General features: G+C 38.0%; 1 protein-coding gene across 9 annotated transcripts in view; it reads left to right on the plus strand.

Moving 5' to 3' along the window:
• The window catches only part of Spag16 (sperm associated antigen 16), a 910,901-nt gene that overhangs the window by 23,702 nt on the left and 863,227 nt on the right, over positions 1-23,972 (plus strand). For 5 of the 9 annotated variants that reach the window (XM_060368577.1, XM_060368579.1, XM_060368578.1 and 2 more), the window contains exons 5-7: positions 492-629; positions 18,637-18,744; positions 21,561-21,678. The exons of 2 other annotated variants lie outside the window; for them this stretch is intronic. In XM_060368577.1, coding sequence (XP_060224560.1) covers positions 492-629; positions 18,637-18,744; positions 21,561-21,678 — 364 coding nt within the window. Of the gene's footprint in view, positions 1-491; positions 630-14,937; positions 15,029-16,718; positions 16,857-18,636; positions 18,745-21,560; positions 21,679-23,972 lie in introns of those variants that run through there. 2 more of the 9 variants (XM_021662253.2, XM_060368582.1) reach the window with 2 other exon arrangements.

The raw sequence follows: 23,972 nt of genomic DNA on the forward strand, positions 1-23,972 counted from the left end.
GCTGAAAATGTCTATGTCTCTGGGCCTTTGCATTTGCTTTCTCTCAGCTTTAGATTCTCCTCTTCCATGGACACACATGGCATCAGCACTCCTTTTTCTCAAGTCTCTCTTGGAGTCCTTTGGCCACTCATGCTTGTCAGTCATGGCTACTCTATAAAACAGGACCAACACCTCCCAGTCTTAATCCTTCGTTCTCTGCTGTCCAGAACTTGTTACAATCTCTGCTGGACTGAAAATTCTCTGAATATAAGGACTTGAGATGATTTTGATATGTTTGCTAGTAATTAGGCATGGGGATATAAATGTCCGATTGTATTTTAAAACCTAGATTCACTGATATTTTATCCTAATAATATATTAATATTGGTTTAACTTACAAATAGGATATAACAACTAATTTCTATCAAATTTGCCAAGACTGACATTTTGAATTGCACATAGTATTTTAAAGTAGGAAATTGAAATAAACCCTGTTGTCTGATTTGTCCTAGGTATGAGTTAATACAGAAAGGAAAAACTGAGTTTAGTGAGATTGGGAATGTTCCAGATGTCTACAGCCAGGTGATGCTTTTAGAGACTGAAAACAAAAACTTGAAGAAAGATTTGAAACACTTCAAACAGGCAGCTGAGTATGTTAATATTACGTTTTTCCTTTTATTTATGCTGAGTGAAAAATAGAGATGGATTAAGATGATACATGTAATGTGCTGTGTGAGAAATTTGCTTCTGGATCACTGAATTATAATAAGTCCTAGTTGTAAGGTTGTGAGTTAATTGAGCAGGTAACTGGCACTCCTGCCAAGCACAACTCCCCGATGGAGTGGACCGAAAGGTATGTGTACCAGATGGTGAATTTGTTACACAGCAATCATTCTCTGATGTGTGTGACTATGTTTTGTAGTTTGTGAAATTTTCTTTTGTGTAGATATGCTAATTTCAGAAATAATAGTGAATTTAATAGAGAGAATGGAAGGAAGGAGCTAATGTGTTCTTAGTAGCAGGAGTATTGTTAAATCCCTCACAAGGAACAGTGATAGCTAAGCACTTTGGGTAGCAACAAATGCATTGCTGTGGTGCGTTGATTATCTATAAACTGATATTTATTGGGTGAAGACATATATATTGGGTGAAGCCTGTGTACATAGAGGGGTGAGAGGCACATGGGACTTCTAAGGATCCTCTGATTAAGTTTTCTGTAACTTTAAAGGTTTATGTTGAATGATAGCCTATTAAAAACGAAAGTATCAGCATGCATAGTTTACTCTTCACCCATTGCCAAGCACCTATCAACAATTTTTGATTTCCTAGTGTATATGCACAATTTTAAATAAAATATCAATAATGGTGCTGTCATGTTTGCTGACTTACTTTTAGCCAAAATAAATAGTAATCTTTTATTATTTTATTTATATTTTTATTAATACAGACTTTATCCTCAAAACTAAAAATAACTCCTGAAAGGGGCTCTCTTTCTTTGTAATGTTAATGAACAAAATAGTTTTTGGTGAGTAATTTTAGGTAACCAGCCAACCTATTTCTGACAAAGAACTATGTGAATGTATTGATGTGGGGAGAATGTACTACTGTCAGACAGTGTCATGTGGAAAAAATCAGTCTTTAGCTCTAGAAGAAAATTCATGCTTTATTCATCAACTATTATTAAACATATTTAAGGAATCTTTCCCTGTTATGCACATTATTAACACAATAATTAGAATAATGTGACCAAAGTGAAGAAATGTAGTTTTTAATATATTCTAATATATATATACATATTAAAAAACTTATCTTTGTATGTCAAGTGAAAGAAATATTTAATATAGCCTTTCCTTTTGAAAAGTCTCAGTAAATTAGTTTCCATGCTCCCTCTCCATGTCATATGCACCTGTAGGAGTGTTCTGCCAGTTATGCACATCTCATCTTTTCTATGTAGAATTCTATGTGTTACAAAGATTTCTGTGATCGTCCACAAGAATGTGCTGCCTGAACCATTCTCTTCTCCACTTGGATGCATCGCTCAGAAGGTCCTTGCACTCTGCGTCTCTGTTTGCTATGACTTTGAATAGACAGTTTGACCAATGGGAATTTGACGCTGCCTAGAACAGTTTCAGCCCCCATCTCCTTTGAGTTATTGCTTTCATTTTGCTAATTTGCTTTTGAGTAGACAAAAACATTTTAGGCAATGCGTTTAACTCCAGTAATACTAAGTAATCATTGTTGGTTTCAGGGTATTTATTGAATAGTATATTAAAAACTGTAATCAAAATTATGTAGGCTTTTACTTATGCAAATTGTTCTTTTAACGTTAAAAGAAGCCATAACTAAAATAGGCATCACTTAAGTGAAATGTGTCTTTGTAATTGCTGAACTTTCAAAGTATCGTTTCGCCCTCAACAGTTGCTGGCTGTTGCTTGGCGCTGACTTGGTACCATCTACAGTCTAGCAAGTGGAACAGCAGACTGTTTACTTACTTTACTCTCCTTCTCATGCACATTTGAAGAGAAGCCTCTTGTCCCTCAGAGGATGCTCAGTGCTTGCTGAGTGAATCTTGAGTCCGAGATGTGGTTATGAAGCACATTTTGTTGAACTAGTCCCTAGAGCCTTTTCTACTAAAATAGTGTCAGAAAATGCTGAATGGAGTTTTGTGAAGCGTTCTCCAGAAATATCATTTATATGTTTGTTCCAAAATGTAATCTTTTGGAACTTAGAATTTTTTTTAATAAGACTTAAATGTGAAGATATTTTTCAAATGGCAATTTGTGTTAAACATGGGTTTCTCTTTGTGGAATTTGATTGAATGCTTACCTTTTTAGGATTAGGCTATTTCTTAAAGGTGGGTAATCATATATATATAAACTGATATTTAATAGTTGAAGAGAATCAGCTTGTAGATATGTCATATGGCCTCCTTGATCATATGGGTATCATTTAATGATTCACTGATTCAAGTTAAGGGCTAGGCGTGGCCACGTGTGCACCTATCACCCTGTGTGCTGGAGGTGTTGGAGGTGCTGGGGTGACGGGAGGATCGCTGAGGCTTTATGACTGCTGGTCTAGCCATGGGTTCCCATAACAAGTACAGACCAGATCCTATGAGACTAATGTGTAGAGACAAAACGACATTTGTTGTCCTCCTCTGATGCCTGTCTGCCCACAACCAGCCTATATAACACATATGAAACAAAAGAACACAGTGTAAGAGGAATATTATGGTTAGTTATCATTGGCCACATCAGTCGATTTAGAATTGCCATGAAAGACACCTTTTTGTTGTTACTATGAGTGTTTCAAGAAAGATTTAACTGAACAGAAAAGACCTTCCTTCAGTGTACGTAGCAGTTCTGTTGGGAGCTTGAAAGACCAGAACACTTCAAGAGATAAAGACAGTGGTTTTAGACAGAAGTTTTAGAGGGAAAGTCTATCCGGAGCTTGCTAGAGTCCATTAATTTTACATTTAGCAAAGAATCTGGTTGTACTGTGCCTGAATCGTAGGATCTTTAGAGACTGAATTCTAAATTAATGGACTGACTGTTTTGGGGGAAGAAATCACAAGACGGTATAGCATTTGGGCTCTGTTAGGTACTGCTGACTACTCTCATTCCACACTATGGTACAAGGAACAGTCAGACCAGGACATAGTTTAGTGAGGAAAGTGGTGTGAGCTTAAAGTTGAAGACAGAGTAGCCCAATTGTGCAATACTTTGATGTTATGACATGACCTTGTCATAGAAAGTTCATGCTTGAGAACTGTGTAATTTGGTCCTCATAAAATCTCAATATTTTAAGTAAGTGCTTGCTTTTCTGTTGGGCGGTATTCAGGTTTACCTTACTGCTCTGCTGGATTCAGCCTCTGATGAATATCCCAGCATCTGTAATTCTTAAGGGGTTATCCTTATCAAGAAGAAATCTATTCTGCACTGGGTCAAAAGGAAAGGTACGCTGAAGGCAAGACTTCATCTGCAGTAGTTCCAGCTTGTGAAAACGCAAATTTGTTTGAAAGGAGAGACTCTGAGCTGCTAACAAGGTTCTTTGTTTCAAAATGGCAACCAAAGAAGAGTGTTTCTCCAAGATAATACTTATGAAGAAAAAATGCTTGTGAAGAGAAATCCCGGCTTCATTTTGACCTGCATCAGAACTTAGACTCATCATCTACATGGTGCTGGCTTTTGAGCATAAATTACACAAAAGGAAGGTGGTCATAGGGGCTTTCTTCAAGGTTTCAGAAAGTCTCTGAATCCAGGCAATGTGTGGCAGGGGTATATTTCCTGCAAGGAAGCTTTGATGGGCCTTTGTATGAATCTGGAAAGGTGAATCCTATATTGCAGTGAGGACGCTAGGATGATGGAGATTACAGAACTGCTTAGTACCCTCCGAAGAAAGCTTCAAGCTTAGAGTAGACTTGACCCAAATGAGAGTCACTATGCTGTAGGTGCTGGAGATCTACAGGACACAATGGGAGTCCAGATAAATTCATTGAGAGTTCCAGAAGCCAGTCATGGAATTGCAGGGTTTTGTTTTACACAGTGAGCTTCATTGTTTTGTTTACCTCACTCCTACCTACCTGTTACTCTCTTTTTGAATGGGAATGTTTGTTGTCTGCTGTTGTACAGTAGATGTCTGTAACTTGATTTTCTATGTGCTCACAGTTAAATGATTGTCTTGAGTCTCAGAAAATATTTGGAGTTTTTACATTTGAGCATCACTGAGACCATTATAAACTGTCGGGACATTTACAGATATGCCAAATTAATTTGCATTCTGTGATGAAAGTAAGACTTTAGGGACCAAAGATAGAAAGTTACAATTTAAAGTGATGTGCTCTGCTGTTATGCTGACCAATGGGTGCTGTTGTGGTGGTTAGTCTTTATTGCCAACTTTATTGGATTTAAATTATAATGGAATCACACGTGTGTATTTCTATATGTCTGTTTGCATTTTTAAAATTATTTATTTATTTAATCACTTTATAGCCTGATTCCAGACCTCTCCTTCCTTTCCTTCCAGTCTCACACTCCTCCCCCATCTTCCCCTATCTTTCATCTCAGAGATGTGGAGGCCTCCAAGGGGTACCAACCCAACCTGTTACCTTCCAAAAATGTTTAATGGAGGAGGGAAGATCTTTCCTGTGTTTGGGTAGCAGAGTCCCATGGATTAGAATCCTGGACTGAATGAAAAAAGGAGAAAATGTGTGACGCTTTAATTTCTCTCTGTTTACTACAGAGATAATGTAGACAGCTTGTTCTCATGTCCATGCTGTCATAGAATTATAATCTGTTTGTTTGTTTGTTTGTTTGTTTGTTTGTTTGAGACAGGATTTCTCTGTGTAGCCGTGGCAGTCCTGGCCTTGTTTTGTAGACCAGGCTGGCCTCAAAGTCACAGAGATCTGCCTGTCTCTGCATCCGTGAGTGCTGGGATTACAAGAGTGTATCACCATTCCTGGCTAGCACTGTACTTTCAAAATGTGAGCCCAAGTAAATGACCATTATAAAAAAATAAATATCAAGTATTGGCTAAGATATGGATTTGGAACCTTGTACACTGTTGGTGGGAATAGAAAATAAGGTAGTATACTGGAAAACAGTATAGAAGATCCTTGAAACATTACTGCAAAAACACCTACATATGAGACAGTAATCTATGAAAGGACTTAAATCAGTACCCTAAGGAAAAATCAGCATTCCTGTTTTTACTATTCACTAGAGCTAAGAAACGGAAACAACCTAAATGCCCATTGACATATTATTGTTTAAAAATATGGTGTTTTGCACAATGAAATACTATTCCAATTTCAGAATCTAGAGTGGCTAACATTACACTACTGAATCTTCCTACTCAGCCTGTCAAAAGAAGCAAATTCTGCAATGTATGGCAATGCAAATGAATGTTGAGAGTTCTCTGTTTAGCTCTGTTCCCCACTTTTTAAGTGGATTACTTGGCTTGCTGCTTTTCAGCTTCTTTAGTTCTTTATATATACTGGATATGAGTCCTCTGTCAGATAAAGGGTTGGTGAAGATTCTTTCCCAATCTGTAGGCAGTCGCTTTGTTTTGATGACGGTATCCTTTGCTTTACAGAAGCTTTTCAGTTTCATGAGGTCCCATTTATTGATTGTTGCTCTTAGAGCCTGTGCTGTTGGTGTTCTGTTCAGGAAGTTTTCTCCTGTACCAATGAGTTCTAGGGCATTCCCCACTTTTTTCCTAGCCGATTTAGTGTGTCTGGTTTTATGTTGAGGTCTTTGATCCACTTGGACTTCAGTTTTGTGCAGGGTGATAAAGATGTTTACATTTTTCTACATGTAAACATCCAGTTGGACCAGCACCATTTGTTGAAGATGCTATCTTTTTTCCACTGTATGGTTTTGGCATCTTTGTAAAAAATCAGGTGTCTGTAAGTGTGTGGGTTTATTTCTGGGTCTTCTGTTCGGTTCCATTGATCCACCATTCTGTTTCTATGCCAGTACCATGCAGTTTTTATAACTGTTGCTCTATAGTACAGCTTGAGATCAGGGATGGAGATCCCTCCAGAAGATCTTTTATTGTAGAGGATTGTTTTAGCAATTCTGAGTTTCTTGTTATTCCATACAAAGTTGAGAATTTTTCTTTCCAGGTCTGTAAAGAATTGTGTTGGCAATTTGATGGGAATTGCATTAAATCTGTAGATTGATTTTGGTAAGATGGCCATTATTACCATGTTAATCCTGCCAAGCCATGAGCATGGGAGATCTTTCCATCTTCTGATATCTTCTTCTAATTCTTCCTTCAGAGACTTGAAATTTTTTTCATACAAGTCTTTGACTTGCTTGGTTAGGGTTACACCAATGCACTTTATGTCATTTGTAGCTATTGTGAAGGGCGTTGTTTCCCTAATTTCTTTCTCAGCCCTTTTGTCTTTTGTATACAGGAGTGCTATTGATTTTTTTGAGTTAATTTTGTATCCGGCCACTTTGCTGAAGGTGTTTATCAGCTGTAGGAATTCCCTGGTAGAGTTTTTGGGGTCACTCATGTACAATATCATATACTATCATATCATCTGCAAATAGTGAGAATTTGACTTCTTCCTTTCCAATCTGTATCCCCTTGATCGCCTTCAACTGTCTTATTGCTCTAGCAAGGACTTCCAACACTATGTTGAAGAGATATGGAGAGAGTGGGCAGCCTTGTCTTGTCCCTGATTTCAGTGGGATTGCTTTAAGTTTCTCTCTGTTCAGTTTGATGTTGGCTATAGGCTTGCTGTATATTGCCTTTACTATTTTTAGATATGTGCCTTGTATCCCTGATTTCTCCAATACTTTAAACATGAATGGATGTTGGATTTTGTCAAATGCTTTTTCAGCATCTAGGGAGATTACCATGTGGTTGTTTGTTTTTTGTTTTTTGTTTTTGTTTTTTGTTTTTTTTTTCAGTTTGTTAATATGGTGGATCACATTGATGGATTTCCATATATTGAACCACCCCTGCATACCTGGGATGAAGCCTACTTGGTCATAGTGGATAATATCTTTGATGTGTTCTTGTATTCGGTTTGCAAGTATTTTGTTAAGTATTTTTTGCATCAATGTTCATAAGGGAGATTGGCCTGAAATTCTCTTTCTTTGTTGAGTCTTTCTGAGGTTTAGGTACCAAGGTGACTGTGGCTTCATAGAATGAGTTTGGTAATGTTCCTTCTGTTCCTATTTTGTGGAATAGTTTGAAGAGAATTGGAGTTAGCTCTTCCTTGAAGGTCTGGTAGAATTCTGTGCTGAAGCCATCTGGTCCTGGGCTTTTTTTTGGATGGGAGACTTTCCATGACTGCTTCTATTTCCTTGGGGGATATAGGACTATTTAATTGATTTACCTGGTCCTAATTCAACTTTGGTGAGTCAAATCGATCAAGAAAATTGTCCATTTCATTTAGATTTTCAAATTTTGTGGCATATAGACTTTTGAAGTAAGTCCTGATGATTGTTTGGATTTCCTCAGTGTCTGCAGTTATGCCTTCCTCTGTGGTCTGGTATGGCTGCTCCCCTTTCAGGGGGAGGTGATCAAAGAGCCAGCCACTGAGTTCATGTCAGAGACAGTCCCTGTTACCCTTACTATGGAGCCCATTTGGAGAATAAGCTGCCATGGGCTACATCTGTGCAGGGGTTCTAGGTTATCTACATGCATAGTCCTTGGTTGGAGTATCAGTCTCACAAAAGACCCCTGGGCCCAGAATTATTTGATCTGTTGCTCTCCTTGTGGAGCTTCTGTCCCCTCTAGGTCTGTCTTCCTTTCTCCCCCTTTTTTCATAAGATTCCCTGCACTCTGCCCATAGTTTGGCTATGAGTCTCGGCATCTCCTTCGATACCTTCTGGGTAAAGTCTTTCAACTGTCCTCTGTGGTGGGCTCCTGTCCTGTTGCCTGTTTTCTCCCTCTTCTGATGTCCATTCCCTTTGCCTTTCTGCATGAGGCTTGATCATCTTACTAGAGTCCTCCTCCTTACTTAGTTTCTTTAGGTGTACAGATTTTGGTATTTTTATCCTATATTATATTTCTAATAACCATTTATAAGTGAGTCTATATCACTTATATATGTGTGTCTTTCTGCTTCTGGGATACCTCATTCCGAATGATCTTTTCTAGTTTTCACCATTTGCCTGCAAATTTCATGATTCCTTGTTTTTAATTGCTGAGTAGTATTCCATTGTGTAAATATACCACAATTTCTGTATCCATTGCTCAGTGGAAGGACATCTGGGTTGTTTCTAGATTCTGGCTATTATGAATAAAGCTGCTACAAACATGGTTGAGCAAATGTCCTTGTTGTGTACTTGAGCATATTTTGGATATATGTCTAGGAGTGGTATAGTTGGATCTTGAGGAAGCGCTATTCCTAATTGTCTGAGAAAGCGCCAGAAAAAGTCCAAGTGGAACAAAGACCTCAACATAAAACCAGACACACTAAACCTCTCAGAAGAAAAAGTGGGGAAGAACCTTGAGCTCATTGACACAGGAGATAACTTCTTGAACAGAACACCAGTAGCACAGGCTCTAAGAGCAACAATCAATAAATGGGACCTCATGAAACTGAAAAGCTTCTGTAAAGCATAGGACACTCGTCAGAACAAAACAACAGCCTACAGATCTTCACCAACCCTATATCTGAAAAGATATCCAGAATATATAAAGAACTCAAGAAGTTAAACAGCAAAAAATTCAATTAACTCAATTTAAAAATTGAGGTACAGAGCTAAACAGAGAATACAGAGAATTCTCAATAGAGGAACATCCAATGGCAGAGAAACACTTAAGGAAATGCTCGACATCCATAGTCATCAGGGAAATGCAAATCAAATAACTCTTGAGATTTCACCTTACACCCATTGGAATGGCTAAGATAAAAAACTCACGTGACAAATATTATCTTTATATTTTTGGCAAATGGATAAATTATTAGGTCTGAAAGTCCACCTCAGTGCAGAATTTACACATCTCTCCAGAAATGTGTTTTCTCTATTATGCTCTACATCAACCATCATTGTACCTTGGATTGATTTTATATGTTTAAAACCATCAGTGGTAAGACAGATCAGCAAGGGCAAGGTGTGTATCGCCTTTGATCCTGGGAACACAAAAATGGCAGGAGTGAAGGACTACCCACATTTGCTCTTTACCTCACAAACATGACATGGCACATTTCCTCCTCCCCTGTGTGTCTCACATGCATGCGCACACATACACAAAAAGATTAAAAACAAAAACATAGCAACAGAATTGTAGAATTTTTTTTGGATGTGTGTGTTTGCTTTCTCACACTCATCAGAAATATACAGATGATTTTGTGTTCATCAGCAGTGTTTCTGGATACTTCCTGGAAGCTAATTCTGCTGCATGGTGGTTTATAATGGTTTGTTATAGTGCTGTAATGGTTTGTCTGGCCTTGCTTCACTGTTGTTCCTCCAATTGCTGATTGCTATGACTATAACTGCTGTTATACTCCTGTACATATCCTTCGTGGAAGTGTGCATTCATTTCTTTTGTATAAAATCTTGGAGTGGGATTTCTGGGTCAATTTATTGGATGTTGTGCATTACAAGGGCCCAGAGCTCACTCTCCAGCACTGAATTTCAGTCCTATTAGTTCCTACTAGCAGTGTGTGAGAATCCCTAGTTGCTCTCCAGCCCCCAACAGAGTATCGGTAGTCTGTTTTACTTCAGCCTTTTAGTGGGTTGGTAGTGGTGTCTCGTGGGCTTGGTATGTAATTTCCTGAGAACAGGTGATAATGAACACAGTGCTTTGTGTGTGTTGCCTCTTTGGTATTTTTGGTATCGGTATTGCCTTTTTGGTATTTTATTTTATTTTTAGTTTTGGTATTGCCCTTTTTGCCTAATCTTGATTAGGCTGTTTATTTTGTTATTTACTTTTATGATTTTTTTTTCCTATTTGAGGTACACTTTGAATAATACGAGTATTGCCCCTCATGCTGTGATTATACATTTTACTTAATTACTATCATCTTTTATCTTCAGGCCTGGCTGCAAAGTCCTCCTCTGTGGCCTAGCAGGGCTGCTCCCTCGGGTGGTGGGGGGAGAGGTCAAAGAGCCAGCCATTGAGTTCATGTCAGAAATAGTTCCTGTTCCCCATTCTAGGGTACCCACTTGGATACTGAGCTACCATGGGCTACATCCGAGCAAGGGTTCTAGGTTATATCCATATATGGTCCTTGGTTGGAGATACAGTCTCACAAAAGAGCCCTGTGCCCTGATATATTTGGTCCTTGTGGAGCTCCTGTCCTCTTCAGGTCATACTAACCCCCCTTTCTTTCATATGATTCCCTGCACTCTGCCCAAGGTTTGGTTATGAATCTCCGTATCTGCTTTGATACACTGCTAGGTAGAGTCTTTTAGAGGCCCTCTGTGGTAGGCTCCTGTCCTGTTACTTGTTTTCTCCTACAACCAATGTCTATCCCATTCGTCTTTCTAAGTGAGGGTTGATCATCTGACCCAGGGTCCTCTTTCTTGTTTATCTTCTTTAGGTGTATAGATTTCACTATGTTTCTCCTATCCTATAGGTCTAGTTCCCACTTGTAAGTGAGTATATTTTATTTAAAAAACTATGTGTATATCTGTGTGCCTGTGGTATTTGTACCTTTGTTTTTTCCTCACACATGTTGGTTCTTTCTTGATTCTTGGCCTTTTCATGTAAAATTTTCAATCAATTTTCTAATTTCATAGAAAAACGTGGGTGAGACTGAGACTCATATGACTTGAAGATGCACCTTGTCTGCAACCTTTCTGTGTGTATAAATACACATGCATCTTCTAGAGGGAGGAAGTGATGCCTTGAGAACTTGGAGCCTTTGCATGGCACTCTCTGTAGTTACTTCGGTTTGTTTAAGTGAATATTTAGGAAAGACTGTGAAATGTAAACCTTTTCCAATGAATTAACATCCATGGGCTTCATATGATAAAGGATGCATCTCCTCACCACTGTGTCCCAGGGTCTGTCATTGTGTCTCAGACAGAGTTATTACTTACATGATTGTTCAACTATACTTTAGGTTTGCTGTTAGCTGTTAATAATTTTTAGAGTAATTAATTGATGATTTTTGTCTTTATAACAGTTTTCAGAGTAGGCTTTATTTTCTTTCCATGGCGGTAATTTAAGCCACTTTTTGCCAAGCTAAATTTCACTCTGTTTACAGGTTTGCCTTTCTTTTTTCTTTTTTTCTGAATCCTTACACTAATGAAATATAATACAGATCAGAAGGGGTGTATAAAGAGCCCCACATACGTGATGGAAAATACTGAGAATCCAAACTTAAAGAAAAAAAAATGTATTTTTCTAAAAATAATGAAAAACTTTTCTACTTTCTGCCAATTACTATGGAAGAAAAAAAAAAAACAGGTGTTTTCTTAAGGAGTTCTGATTTTGAGTCCAAAATTCACTTTTATAAAAGGTCAAAGATTGTCCAGCTTCGAGAAGACCCATTTAATTTAATGACTTTCAGAAACAAACACTGTGAAAATAAAGATAATAACGAAGCCCATAAAATTTCATGCTTTAGTGTTTAGGTAATTGCTTGTTAAATTAAGAAGGTATTTTTTTTTCTGGACATGGCTATACTCTTCCTTTTGCAGTTAAAAATATAATGAAGTTTTTCTTCAATCTGGCTGAATTCCATTTGGCTCTTCAACAGTTATTCCAATATTAATTTTTGTGGGTCAGTGTAACTAATTCATTTATCAGCAACTGAGGATAATGAAATACTTGGTAATTATCTAATTATTGTTATCAGTGAGAAAAATATGTGGCAAGAATGGCCTGCTTTGGTTGGTGCAAGTAAACAAAAATTTCTGTGTTTTCTATTGCCGAATTATGATAATGAATTAATTCAATAACTCCTTTACTAAATAGCCATCTCCAAGTAATTGCTTAAATTTATTGATAAAATTATTTCACTGGGACTCTTCACTAAGAATGATTTTAAGACTGTGATACTAAATCACATTCATACTACATTCAAAATTGTGTTTCATTGTATGCTAAGACTATACACATCTTAATATTATGTACTTGAATTATAGATGGGTCGGTGGGTGTCCTAAAATGGAGAGGCATGATAATTGTTGTACCATCTTATTAAGACAAGGCATGTATAAAATATTCTCTGTGAAACACAACTTTAAATAGGCAGTTTCACTGAACATCTCTTCATTGTATTTGAAACAGAATTTCAGTATTTGCTCTCTGTGTTAATAAATGTTTTTTTTTTCTTTTAGCACTAATATGTTATACTAATGTGATGAGGAGATATGATGAATTTAAAATATTAATTGTTCACATGAATATTTTATCCTATTCCTTATTCCAACTTCTGTTTTCTTTTATTTAGCAGACAGGCAGGCAGCAGGAAGGTCATAATAAGAGAAGCATCAGCATGAAATGAATTTAAATTGTGTTACCAAGCACACTTCATTTGTGCAAACAGAGAGCAGGTCCCTGAAAACCAATTTAATGGTCAGAAAAACTTTAAAGTCTAATACTTCAGTCAATTCCTTGCTTTCTTTCCTAGGATGAGCACAGATAGCTTTCTAAATGTGTATTGGAAAGGGAGGTGAGGTAATGCTTCACACTTGTGATTCTGGTTAGGGACATGGAAGTATTTTGTTTCCCAAACATTTTTTAATCTATTGAGATTTTACATTTCAAATATGAGAACTAAAATATATATTTATGTAATTCATTAAACAAGAACAAGAGAGTTTCAATGGACTGTTTAAAATATACTTCCATGAAAGTTTACTTTAAAAATATTTATTTTAGGCATATGAATGTATGCATATCTATGTATTTATTTATGCTTCATTTGCATATATGCCTGCATTACAGAAGAGGGCATCAGACCCTATTATAGATGGTTGAGAGCCAATATGTGGGTGCAGGGAATCGAACACAGGACCTCTGGAAGAACAACTGGTGCTCTTAACCACTGAGGCATTTTGCAACTAACTCTGATTTGTTCATAGTTCATACAACTCAAGGTCACATTACTACGAAGAATTTTCTATCGAGAATGTCATCTCTTTATTATCACTTCTAGAATAATACTAGAAATATTTTAATCAAACAGTTGAACCTATTTATTGATTAATTATGGAGATTTAACACTAGAATTTTAAATTGAGTTTGTTCCTTGATATTTCCCTTTATGGATATATTACCTTTTTTTCTTCCATCTTGAGAACAATTCTTTATGCACACATTTTCATAAAATAAGTTTTGAGTGTGTGCATTCTTACATCTTTACAACCAATTCCACTGCAACCATTAACTTACCCTTCGTGCTTCCCTTTCCTTCTCTGTTTTTCCGCCCACTGTGTTCACGGGGCTGGGTAACAGGGTGGCAGATAGCTTCCTTCCCGCCTGCTTCATTCTCACCCCCAAGGAAGCATTCTGTGTCCCTGAGCTCCGGGATTAGGAATCTTATCTTTCCAGCTGCCTCTTACCCACTCTGTCGTCAAGCCTTCCCCTGTGTCTGTGGTTGGTCTTGGCAGAGTGTTCGCTAAGGCAGGAGTAAGAGACTGTACTTGGTAAGATGTAATTCCAGATCCAAGAGGTTTATCTGCCTCCTCGCCTGAGTGAGTTGTTTTTCTTCTTTTTCTTTTCCACCCGCAGCGTGCCCTAGCTGCTGCCAAGTGTGTTGCCCTTCCCTCTGGGCCTTATTAAAGTTGGTGGCCTTTTCATCTTTGCCCTGCTTCCACTGGTTACCATTAGGAAGTTTGGACACAAAAACACAGATCTCATCTCAAAGGGAACAAGTGATAAATTTTTTGAAGTGAGATATGAGTGATGATGGGCTGAGAATACAGATTCAAGGTGTCCCAAATATCATGGTCTAATATAATTACTTCATGAAGTTTTTATAGAAGAAAAAAAATTACAAATCAAGGCAATAGGAGAACACATTCTTGAAACATCAGGTAGGAGAGCTACAGCAAAGTGGGGTACTTTATGCTTAATTTTAGATGTATCTGATTACATTCTTAGCTTTGGTATTAGTACCAGGTAATGGTTTGTTACCCATTCTGGAGGGATTTACCTAATAGTAACAAAAGTTGATGTTAGGTCAGACAGCGAGTGGCCATTAGGTCTCTAAAGATTGTCCAGGAAAATCTGGCTAAAGATTTGCAGCGTCCAAATCTACATAACCACCAAAGTATTAATGAGCTAACCAACCTCGCAACACTTTACCACACGTGAAATTCTCCCCTCGCCAAAATTTCCAGGTTAAGTAGCTTCTCTAGTCTCCTGAGTGAGCCCCCATCTTTCTACTGAAACCCGAGTGGAGGGAGTATGGGAGTATGGGAAAGAGCTTCAGATGGAATCAGTCTGCCCAGCGTTTTCACACTGCCACGCTGACTCTCACTTGACCTTACTCAGTGTTTTAGAATATTACTAAATTTGTCGTCTTCCGTACAGCTGCAGTCCGGCCTCCATCCCCTGTCCTTTGTGGTGCGCTTCGCTCATAGGTTGTTTTCATGTTTCATGACTCTTACACTTCAGCTGTCTGGTAGGTTCTAGAACAAAATTAATTTTTAATTTATCTACTTTTGTTTTGTTGTTCTCAGAAAATTTGTGCATCTTGATCAGAACCAGGAATCATTTGAGGTTTCAGCTTACTAGTTAATAATGTTTAATTATCAAGTGTTAACAAGTTGTTAAAACTGTGATTCTGAGGCTTTGTGGAGCTGTCAAAACAAAACAACAATTCAAGAGACTTTAGAACTTTCTGATGGAAACATGGTCAGATTTATAAACTTTCACTAAGAACTAAAGGTGATTTGACAATAAACAATACATGCTTAGTGTGTCCCAAATCAATGAATTTGAAATATATGTATTTTGTTTTTAATTTATGTCCTTGTGGTCTATTGGAAAGCTATTCTGACTCTGCTGTTTTCTGTTAACAAAAACTACATAAAACACATGGGAAATGTTGAAAAATAAGGCTGCATGTCTGAATGAAAATTAGCTTTAATTAAAAATTGCAATAGTGAGATCATAGCTAGAAGCGATATAGTTTCAATCAAATAAAAAAAATAAATAAAAAATAAATCAAATCAATCAAATAGAAAAATCTATTTGAATCTAAATTTTGTGTAACTCTTAGAGTTCCAAAAGTGGGTGAATAGAACATGCCTACAATGTATTAAAATCATTGATTAAAATTATCTAAACTTAGGGGCAGCAGAGAAGTTTCTGTAGTTTTTGTTGTTTTTCTGAATGACAAGCAGTAGACTCTGAGCATCCATTTTGACAGTTCACAACTGCCTGGACCTCTAGTTCCAGTGTATCCAGCGCACAGAAGATACTCTTGAACCCATAGTTGTGGGATTGTTAGTTGGTAACTTCATAATCAGTGAACTTTAATTATTTCCCACTAAGTCAGTTGTGGCTGTGAAAACAAAAATGTGGAAAGACAGTAAATTACAGATAGGTTGATAGTAAAATAACAAAGGTAGATTTTATGAAGTTTTCAGGTATTTTAGTGAATTGTGTACATGTATGACAAGCTAAATCCTTGAGGTGATTGACATCAAAATCATTGCATACCATGAATGTCTAGCAGCCACCGTGCTAGTAGTTAACACAATTTTGTCTCCACAAGTTAATATCTTGACTATTTTTATATGTTGTAACACAATAATAATTAAAATGTGATAGTCCTAAAGTTTTGGGTAAAATTAAAGAAAATGGGAAGTAGTTATACCCTAGCCTTATGGGAAAATGCTATTTTTCAAATTCATGGTATGATGGCTCATCCTCATTTGCAGCTGAATTGAAGTTAAAATCACTGTGGAAACCCACTTTTTGAAGGACTTTTAGGAAGGTTAATCAAAGAGAAGAGATTCTCCTTGAATGTGGGTAGCTACTATAACAGGTCCCTATACCTTAGCACAACTGATGCCATTTTAGAGGTACCATTGTGACCTTAAAACCCAGCACATAGGCCAACACTTGCCAAAATGGGAACAACGACCTAGTCCATAGACAGTCCTCAAGTAAAAAGTCCTTAAATGTGCTAACCCAGCTTTTTGGCTTCTGTAGTTCTGTTTCTTGCTAACTGAGATTTGACAACTGGGATGTGGTTTTTGTGCCTAAATTACCAAGACAAGGGTTGTAAAACTCTGGGATGCATGATTTGGGCAAATTCCCTGTGCAACCACCCACTAAAAAAAAACTTTCTTTTTGGCTTTAAGAGTGTTCATGTGAAACTGGAGAGATGGCTCAGAGGTCAAGAGTACTGGCTGCTCTTCCAAAGGTCCTGAGTTCAATTTCCAGCAACTACATGGTGGCACTCAACCGTCTCTAATGGGATCCGGTGCCCTCTTCTGGCAGTGTACATAATACACATAAATAAATCTTAAAAAAAAAAAAAAAGTGTCCATTGTCTGTGTGGTGGTCTCTGGCAAGCTTCCCTAGCTCATAGGCTTTCACGTCCTGAAGCCCCATGTTGAGTAAGAAGGGGAAAGCCAGCAGAGCACCAGCTCCTCACTTGACCGTGCTTCCTGGCTGTGACTGCGACATTGCCAGCAGCCCTCACTCCAACGCTACAACTCCCCTGCTGTGGTGACTGTGACCTCTAACTGTGAGACAAAAGCAATCCCCCTTCTTTAAAATGCCCCATTTTTTCAGTGAGGAGAGTAAGAGTAATACATGCGGTGCATCACTGGGTTTTGTTATTTCTTCTGTAGCCCACATCACGCATATGTGTGCACACATAAAAGCTGTAAGAAACAATACTTAATTATTGCCCTGTTCATCAGATGAGATTTAGATCTGAACAAGTGAATCATAATTTATTGTTTATACCAAAGAGTTGGCATGAAGTTGAGGTTTGGATGGAAGGTGATCATTGTTAGTGTGTTTATGGGGCTTTGCTTACTTATGTGTGATAGGACCCCAAAATTTCTTAGTAAAGATCAATAAAGAAAATCTAAAATAGATTTGAAAGATTATGGAGAAGAGAAAACTTAGAATTTGTATCAATGTCTCTGTGGCCACACAGTACCTAGAATTTGATTTTATGTCCAGAAATCCCACTGATCAACATATGGTCCATGGGAACCTTGGAGACCTAACCTTATCCCACAATCTTCCCTGGCAGTGCCCAGACACTTCCTCACAGAATCCTCTGACATAGCTTAGTGCTGAGGCTTATCTATGTGAATTTCAGTTTTGCAATATTTATGATACATAAAAGCATGTTTCTGATCCTGATGTAGCATATCCACCCTCCAGGCCAGTTCATTTCTCAGAGTATGAAAAGCTCAAGGAAGCAGCATGTTGTTAGTTATCCAATATGGATAGAGAGATTTTTTGTTGTTGTCCACTATAAACCATCCTTTCTTGAGGCTGGCATATGACTGAGGTTAAGTGAAACACTCTCATGAGCTCTTTACTTAGAACTCCACTTTAAACAGAATTTGCTTTCTTGCTCTATTTCAAGGTTTGTACACCTATCCAGTGTAAGAATATTTCTGTACTGATTGAGTCACTAGTATCCTCACATTGTTAATAGTTAACTTCTTATTTATTGGGAATTGCATATATATGATCAGTTTCTCACAAAGATAGCATATATATATATATATATATGCTATCACAATTTGATCATCTCTTGGTACATATTTCTCATCTTACTTAAAAGAACAAAATTTTGGTTTTCTGGAATTTCTGTCCTTTCCAATCTATGAGAACTAAATGCGCTGATATATTATCTGTCCCCAAAACTGATGAGTAAGCTCCCTTCCTTTATTTCCTGTTCTTGTGACCCACTCTGTTTTATATGTATTTTAAATTTGTAAGCCAAAATTCTCTTTGGCAAGAAATGTGTTACACCGTACACATATCTTGTAAGCAAGTTGATTTGAATCTAACTTGTCTTAAAAATATTAGGCGTGAACAACTCACATTTTTGAAAATACAGGCTTTGCCCTTTTGTAACTCAACAATGTGGCAGGAGTAACGCTGAGCGCCTGGCAGTGCCGCACTTTCAGTGTCCACTCAGTCATCATTGGTCACTCACTGTTCCAACTGAACACTAACTAGGAAGTACGCTTTTTCCGGAAGAAAGCGGCAGCGGTCTTGAAAGCTGGTGCTCTTGGTCTTTTTCAGAAAGGCCAGGGAAGAGCTGCTGAGGACGCAGAAGGAGCGGGATTTCCACCGCATGCACCACAAGCGCACGGTGCAGGAGAAGAACAAGCTCATTGCCGATCTGAAAGGGTGAGATGCTCCTGTGTGCTCAAGGGGTGTTTCGGTTACTGGGATCCGCCCGCAGCAGGACTGTTGAAATAAAGGTGTCCTTTTACATCTGTTGGATAGGAAGTGGGAGCCCTTAAAACTGAAGGGATATTCACACTGTTGGAGTGTGTGGTAGAAACGTTAAGTGAAAATATAAGAAAATGCAGCATGCTGTTTCCTTGTCAGTCAAGACAGTCTCAGTAAATCTGGTGTAAGAGAAAGGCCTCGGGTGTGTTTTCAGTGAGCTGAATTCTCAAGAGTGAGTCAGCTGGTAATGTCCTCAGGCTGCCATTGCGAGGCTGGGTACTGTGAGGAGCAGCACCCAGTGAGAAAGGAGCGTAGAGTGTTACAAACCATGGAGGACAAAGAGCAGGCAGAGCTTTGTTGGGATAGAAGGCATACCCTAAATTAGCTTCAATTTATGAAAGCAATTTTAGAAGCTATTTCGGAGGCATTATTCAGACTTCACGTTTCCTCCTTCATTAGCTTCCTTCAATTCTTTTACTGTAAAGCAAGAAATCCATTTTACATCCCTTAAATAAAATGACGTTTGCGCTAATATAAAACATTCTGTGTTGATAAGGATATTACAAATACATGATACCCAACATAAACAATAGGTGTTTATATTTAAATATATATGTATGTATCATACCTGTTAAATGTACAATTAGAAAGGGCACACTGGACTAGTTACTTTTATCAGTGTTATTACATCACACCAGGCCGGAAGGAATTCAGGGACTGTAAGGCTGATTCTGGTTTATAGGTTGAGGGTTGCGTGCCATCATGGAAGTGTTGGCATGGAAGCTGGGGTGGGATGCTGGCTCATCATCTCCACGTGCAACCAGAAAGTAGAGAGTGAATGACACGGGGGTTCAATCTAAAAAAATCTCTAGGCCTGCACCAGTGAGAACTGTTCCTGTTGAGAATCCACCTCCAGAAGATTTCCCCGCCTTCCCTAATGACATCAACATCTGGAGACCAAGTATGGGAATTCATTAAGCTATAAGTAACGTCCTACACTTAGACTCTGAGATTCTGCCCTTGTGCCTCATGGGCTCCCATCCCATAGCAATGAATAAAAATTTTTGAGCTTGCAACATTTCTACAGTAATTAATATCTCCAGCACTGTTCAAAAGTCCCAATTGGTTTGGAACTCAGTAAGTAGTTCCGTTTCCAAAGGGAATGGTGGTTTAACAAAGTGTTTTCAAACCAAAGTAAACTGAAACCAAATAGGGCAAATGACAGCTCCTTCCGGCATGTATCTAGTGTCTGGAGCTTGTGATGGAATTTTCTGTATGACGAGGATCTGAGTAGCCCCACCCTTCAGCCTCCTTCAGCACATGTAGCTTCTCCCTGGCTCTGGGCTTCATTCTGTGCCTGAAGCTTTCCTCAGAAAATAGCCTGTAGTTTTGACATCGCCAGCCACCCGAGGCTTCCTTTGCAATGTAGACTTACCATTGCAATGTAGACTTACCATTGCAATATAGACTTGCCATATTTTAATACAAAGAATGAGTATATATGTAAGAGAATACTGCTCATAATGGAATGGAATACAGCTATCAGTATGTGATACAGAATAACCTGAAAAACATTTTTTCTGAGTGAAAGAAAAGAGCTTCCAATGATAATATATGACACCAAATGTATGATCCCAGGGTTTTCTGGGATGCTATGGATGTTACTATATTTTGATAAATAAATATGACTTTAATGGATACACATATTAATTAAAACTGCTAACTCTAGCACTTAGGGGCTATATGTTTTGCTTCATATAAAATATTCTTCAGTAAAAATTAAAGCATAGTTTGAAGGAATTTTTCCAGTCAAAAATGTGAAGGTAATTTAAAGAAATTAATTTTTATAAAATCACTTCTTTTTATATTTTAAATTATGATTCTTTATTACAATTTATTCACCTTTTACCCTAGCTGCAGCCCCTTCCTCGTCTCTTCCCAGCCCCACCCTTCCTTCCTCTTCCCTTTCCTATGCCCCTCCTCTAGTTCACTACTAGGTATCCCAGAAGTGGAAAGACACACTTGGAATATACTCACTCATAAGTGGATATTAGCCATATAATATAGGCTAAACATACTCAAATCTATAGTCCTAAAGAAGCTAAACAACAAGGAGGACTCTAGGGACCATACTTAATCCTCATTCAGTGAAGCTACTTATTTGAAATAGAATTATCTTCTACGAGACACTGAACTCGTGTAAGCATTAGAGAAATGATCTGGATGTAAGAGCACGTTCAAAGGACCTGAGTGCCATTTCAGAACCCTTGTCAGGCAGTTCATAAGCATGTGCAGCTCCTGCTTCAAGGCATATGACTCCTTCTTTTGTCCTCTCTGGGCACGCGCATATGTGGAACGCAGTTACACAGTCATACAGACACATAGACACGAATTTAAAAATGTTTTTATAATTAATTTTCTTACTATGAAAACAGTCAAACATGTTTTCCAAAAAGAACTGCAGCAGTCTTCTGAGTACCTACTTGAATACAGCAGCAAGTATTGCTGAGAAATAGGAAATCAGGTAAGGAAATACGGCTTTCCATTCTGTATTCATCCCTCACCCCAGGTAGACTGAAATTCCGCAGGAAACATCACTTCTGTGCTTTTTGGCTCTGGCATGCTGACCTTTATATGGCTACTAATTTTTATTCATAAGCACACAAAGATGGGATGAAAGACGAAAAAAAAAAGGTTAGGTATTAGATGAAAATCACTGATGTAACTATTTTACCCTTTGTGATGATGCAACTGGCCTTTTACTTTTATAGGTTGAAACTGCATTATGCGTCTTACGAACCAACTATAAGGGTGCTACATGAGAAGCACCATGTTTTGCTGAAGGAGAAAATGCTGACCTCCTTAGAAAGAGATCAAGCTGTTGGGAAGGTATGGAAAGAGGCAGTCAAAGCTACATTGAAACAATGTGTTTATTGTGTGTGTGTGTGAGTGTGTGTGTTTATGTGTATGAATGCGGGTGCAAAAAGGCAAGCATATGTATTCATATGGAGGCCAGAGGACATCATGAGTCATTTTCAGACAGGTTTCTACCTCCTTCGAGACAGGGTTTCTTATTGGATGGGAGCTCACCAGTCATGCAGTATTGCCGCCTCAGTGGGTTCCAGGCATGTTCTTGCCTCTCTGTCCCCTTGCTGGGATCACAAGTGTGTGTCACCACGTTGGGCTTTTTATGTGGGGTCAACTCAAGCTTTTGGAGTTATTCACTTTTATCAGGAGAATAATGGTTTTGTTTATTGATGTTAAGTTTTAAAACATTGCCCAGCAATTTGTATATGAAATTTATTCGTAAATATGAAAAGTATCTCCTCTATTTAAAACATAATAATTTAATAAAATAAAACATAATAATTATTATTTAATTAGTTAACATGTAGCTGAAACATGAAATAATAGACTATTAAAGTAAGTTAGAAGAAAATTCTCAGCCTTTGTAGTAATAACAATGACAAACAAACACATGGGTTAAAGTGTGAGCTTTGACAGCTATGCATATCAACTTCAGGCAGGTTACTAAGGTGATACATAGATTTTGAGAATGACAGCTGGTTTAGTTGTACATGCTCCAAGGACCTCAAATGCTGCACACCACAGTCATCAGGGATTGATTGGGGAAGTGGCTCTGAGTTTACTGTATCCCACAAACTGGGCTTACCATTGCAGGCTCTCATGGGATGTTTGAATTATAAGTAATATTAAATAAAATGTGTGTTCTACTTGACATGTATGTCAACTCTAAAACCTTCATCCCCTTGATTCTTTTCCATAAACAGTAATAAGTGTTATTTACTTTTTTCATTGCTTTGACAAAATACTCAAGAAAAGAAAATAAAGGTTTATTTAGTTCAGTGTGAGGATGCAGTCCACCATGTCAGGGACACTATGGAACACGATGTGAAGCAGCTGTTAACGTGGATCCACAGGCAGGAAGCCGAGAAGACCGCTCATTCTCAGTTCACCTTTATTCAGTCCAGAACCCTAACCCCTGGAGTGGTGTTGCCTGTGCCCCTTCAACATGAGTCTTTCCTCCTTGGTGCTTCTTTTAAATGACATCGCAGACCTGCTCAGAAGTGTGCTTCTGTTGAGATTCTATATCCAGGAAGTTGGAAAGTGAAGACTAATGCTTGGAACTTGCTTACTCTCCCCCTGCACACTTTATTTCTACTTCTGCAACCGAGCAGAACTGGCTCTGCCACTCATCTGCTGTGTGACTAGGGCCGAGTCATATACCCAGAAACATTCTTATGTCCCGTGTCTCTGATGGTGGTTCCTTAAGTAGGTCAAAGGCCAGGTTGAGGACATTTAGTTCACACACACAATCTTTGGGCTCCAGACTTAATTACTACTTTATTAGAAAAAGATATTAATTGGGATTGATGGTGTGAATCGGGATAGTCTGTAAATTAATCTTGCAAATATTCAAGTCTTTTATATTTTCTTCTGTTTGTTTTTTTTTTTTTCTCATAGTAAATAAGGATGACTCACTTGCCCAATATGCCAACGCATGTTAGTATTCAAGGAATTTCCCTGAGGGAGTAGGAGCGTATGTGTTTTATTTGGAGCAGCTTCAGACTACCTGACTTGTTTGTCCTTTGCTTCAGGTTAAACCTTCTTTCTCATGTTCTCCCAGTAACCTCTGATTTTGCCTTTCTTAGGTTCTTCCTCCTTGTGCTACCTTGTTGTGTTGTAGGGCCATGCTCCCATACTGTTCCACACTGAAAGCCATTCCGCGCCCCGATTGTCTTAGTAATCTTCGCACCTGTTCTTACAGAATAGAATAATTTCTAATGTTTTCTCACAATCTTAAAAAAGAATCCAGGTTTGTAAAATAATGGTTGATGGAAGAGTTTATTTCTTGGTATTGAAAATGGAAGCAGTGAGGACTTGGAAACAGCTTTCCTCTCTTAGCTACATCTTCTGTTCAGAATTGTAGACTCATTACAGTTTGAGAAAGGCATATTTAATAGATGCACTAGGAACAAAGTTGATACTGGGTATCGGATGGCATTTTAGAATTGTTTTGCAGATATCAATGCAAATTGGGTGTAAAAATCCAATGTTCTTAGGATAAGTTCTGTGCTACACCTGATTGCTCACACTGAGCATTTTATTCAAACCCCAAATGGGCCAAATGAATAAGGTTATACAATAATGTACCTACCATA

Source organism: Meriones unguiculatus, chromosome 15 (genome assembly GCF_030254825.1).
Source record: "Meriones unguiculatus strain TT.TT164.6M chromosome 15, Bangor_MerUng_6.1, whole genome shotgun sequence".
NCBI classification, from domain to species: domain Eukaryota; kingdom Metazoa; phylum Chordata; class Mammalia; order Rodentia; family Muridae; genus Meriones; species Meriones unguiculatus.